At 49.2% G+C, this 3221-nt stretch overlaps 1 protein-coding gene across 1 annotated transcript; it reads left to right on the plus strand.

Annotated features, from left to right (window-relative positions):
* Positions 1 to 1337: 1337 nt before the first annotated feature.
* Positions 1338 to 2492, plus strand: LOC104154666 (adiponectin-like). Its single transcript, XM_009710066.1, has 2 exons — positions 1338 to 1548; positions 1966 to 2492. The coding sequence occupies exons 1-2, from the start codon at positions 1338 to 1340 to the stop codon at positions 2490 to 2492; spliced, it is 738 nt and encodes a 245-aa protein (XP_009708368.1).
* The last annotated feature ends 729 nt before the right edge of the window (positions 2493 to 3221 follow it).

A 3221-nucleotide genomic window follows, 5' to 3' on the forward strand; every position in this document is an offset into this window, starting at 1 on the left:
CCTCCTCGCAGCTGGGGCGGGGTGAGAAGCAGAAAAGGTCTTGGCTCTGTGTAAGCCCTGCTCAGCAATAGCTAAAACATCTCAGCACTATCAACATCGTTTCCAGCACAACCCCAAAACACAGCCCCATACCAACCCACGACTATGAAGAAAATTAACTCTACTGCAGCCAAAACCAGCACGTTTATTTAGCTTCCTTTGGAGAATTATGCGAGAGCTAATAAGACATTATTTAAAATATGACATTTAAAGAGCTTGCCTAGGAAAACCAACCCTGCAAAGGACTGGTTTTCAGAGCAGCAGTTGCTCTGAAATATTTTTCTTGGAAATTAGAGAGAGCTAAGGGACTTTAATGGCCATGCTGTTACTCACTTTTTATTGCCTATTATGCCACTTAAAATCCTCATAACAGGGTACCCTTATTGTTCCAGGGTATAATCTCTGCCTGGGGAGCAGTATCGCACAACAACAGTAATTTTAAAATATCTGTTTCCTAAAAGCCTGACCCAAAGCCCATCAAGGTCCCACTGATTTCTGGGAGCATCAGAACAAAGCCCCAGGCTGGCTGTAGGGTGCCACCACCGACCTGGTTCTGGGGAGCCGTGCCAATTGCTCTGACTAGCAAAGCAACTAGATTAAAGAAAAATACAACCCTACAGTGCCTAAACACTGCACAACTTGTCTTCCCATAATCCAAAAACATAATTCGGGTGGAAAAGAAACAGTATCATAATTTCATATGGTCACTCAGATAGATGGAAAGTCTGCTGTAGTTTCTGTTCACGTTAGATAGAGCCAGATTAGCGGGCTGTACTCACAGCAATCAATCACCTGCTCAGCTTAAAGGCTTCTCAGGTTTTGAGACAGGCTCTGCCAGACCTGTACTTTCAATCAGCTGCTCACTCAGCCAGGCAGAAGTTAGAGCCTATCGTGGCTAATTGAGCGGAGCTTTGCAAAGAAATCAGCCGCGGATACTCTGGCATTTGCCGTGCTTCATCCTGAGCTGCATCTGTGCCCTGTGTGAAAAGCCCACGGATGCCAGGGGAGTCACGCTGGCATTCGCTCCTCTCCGCACTGGATGAGCTCCCGGGCTGAGGTCCATGCCGCTCCTGGGGGCCCCATCCTGGCTTGGCTCATGGAGCTCACACCAGCACGCAGACCTCTGGCTGGATGCGGAGGGGCCCTTGGGGTGAGCAGAACTGCTTTCCTTCGGATATGTTGATCCAAACTTTAGTTGTCTATACCTCTCCGTTATTCAGGGATGGAGTTTTTGTTCACTTTTTTTTTCTATTAACCTTTAAAGTTAACAAAGCGATTGTCCCCGAATATCTCCAACGATGAGGGGCCCAGCAGGCTTCCTCCTTTGCTCGCTGCTGCTGATGGCCCCCCATTGCAGAGAGATGGCTGCCGAAGACATCCAGTCCGACCCCAAAACGCCATGTGCCAACTGGATGGGAGGAGCACCTGGCTACCCTGGCCACAACGGACTCCCCGGCCGGGATGGGAAAGATGGAAAAGATGGACTAAAGGGAGAGAAAGGAGAGGAAGGTTGGTGAGGACCAGGGGGGTATGTCAGTGCTGGAGCCCGTGAGTAGCCCCAGCCCTGGCAGGTCTCATGTCTGGTGGGTCCATGCCTGATCTTTGTCCAGATGGCTTTTGAATATCTCCAGGGATGGAGATTCCAAAACCCAAGTCAAAGAGTTTGGTCTGGAGGTTTTTTTCCCAATTAATGATGGTTTTTTTCAAACATGCTGCTCTCGGCATCTCTGCATACAGCCGGGGGGCTGAGGGGGCTTTCCACTCGCTGACTCAGCTCATCGAGGGTATTGAGGTCATCAAGCCTTTCCTCAGTTTCATGCTGCTGAGCAGATCCTCACACCACAACCCCCTCTGCATTTCGGGCCAGGGGGCAGCAGCTGCTGGCACAGCGCAAACACAACTCCCCGTCCCCACTCTGTCCCCCAGGTATGCAAGGTCCCAAAGGTGACCAAGGCGAAATAGGAGTCCCAGGGCAGGAAGGGACAAGAGGATTTCCCGGATACCCAGGGCAGAAGGGGGAGAAGGGTGAAGGTGCCTTCGTCTACCGTTCTGCCTTCAGCGTGGGGCTGACAGAGCGAGCCCCCCACCCCAATGTCCCCATCCGCTTCAGCAAGATCTTCTACAACGAGCAGAGCCACTACGACCCCAGCACCGGCAAGTTCCTCTGCAGCATCCCTGGTACGTACTACTTTGCCTACCACCTGACGGTCTACCTGACGGATGTCAAGGTCAGCCTCTACAGGAAGGACAAAGCGGTGATCTTCACCTACGATCAGTTCCAGAAGAACAACGTTGACCAAGCGAGCGGCTCTGTCTTGCTGCACCTCAGCTCTGGGGACGAGGTCTGGCTTCAGGTGTACGGGGAGGGTGACAACAACGGCGTCTATGCCGACAACATCAACGATTCCACTTTCATGGGCTTCCTCCTGTACCCAGACCCAGATGTCCACTAAAGCAGGGGGTGCTGGATGGGAAAGGACGAGGTGGCTTAACCCCAGACAGAGTCCTGGGGCACTGGCGCTATGGCTATGCTGTATTTACCAGAAAACTGCCTTTTCTGGGGGCAACAATTACCAAGGGTGGGCTCTGTCTCCTGTGAAAAAATCAGTGAAGTTATACATCAGTGACTTCCATGGGACCAAGAGTTCACTCCTACCTCTGCTCTTGCTCTCCTTGTGGAAACCTGGGCCCAAAGTCAAACACCACTCCTGCAACATCATGAAAGATTAACTCTCAAGATGGCCTAACTGTTTTTTAAATTTAAAGGTGATAAGAGAAAAATTGGTTACATTTAAATATCACATTCTAAATTTCCCTTTTTTAACCACCTGAATTCATTTCTACCTATGGTACACATTTTAGCCAGCATTTTAAAATTTGAGTAGAAGAGGGAGAAGACTTTTCAAGAAAGCCACCTCTGCCCTTGTTTTCAGCTGGAACAGATGGCTCCATCTTTTCCATCGTAACTCCCCATCGTATTAGGGCCTTTGACTTCCACCCATGGTTTGTTGTCTCCCTTCTTTAGCCCAGATCTTTGAATATATTCAGATTATTAACTTTCATTGATTTTAGTCCTTTGATTTTCCTTTTATGTTTATCCCCTATTGTCATCTTTAGTATAGACAGCATGTTCATTTAGGGCAGGGATCTTCTCTTTTGATTTGTCTGAAAAGCCTTATGAA

The sequence above is a fragment of the Cariama cristata genome, unplaced genomic scaffold (assembly GCF_000690535.1).
Source record: "Cariama cristata isolate BGI_N322 unplaced genomic scaffold, ASM69053v1 scaffold40891, whole genome shotgun sequence".
NCBI classification, from domain to species: domain Eukaryota; kingdom Metazoa; phylum Chordata; class Aves; order Cariamiformes; family Cariamidae; genus Cariama; species Cariama cristata.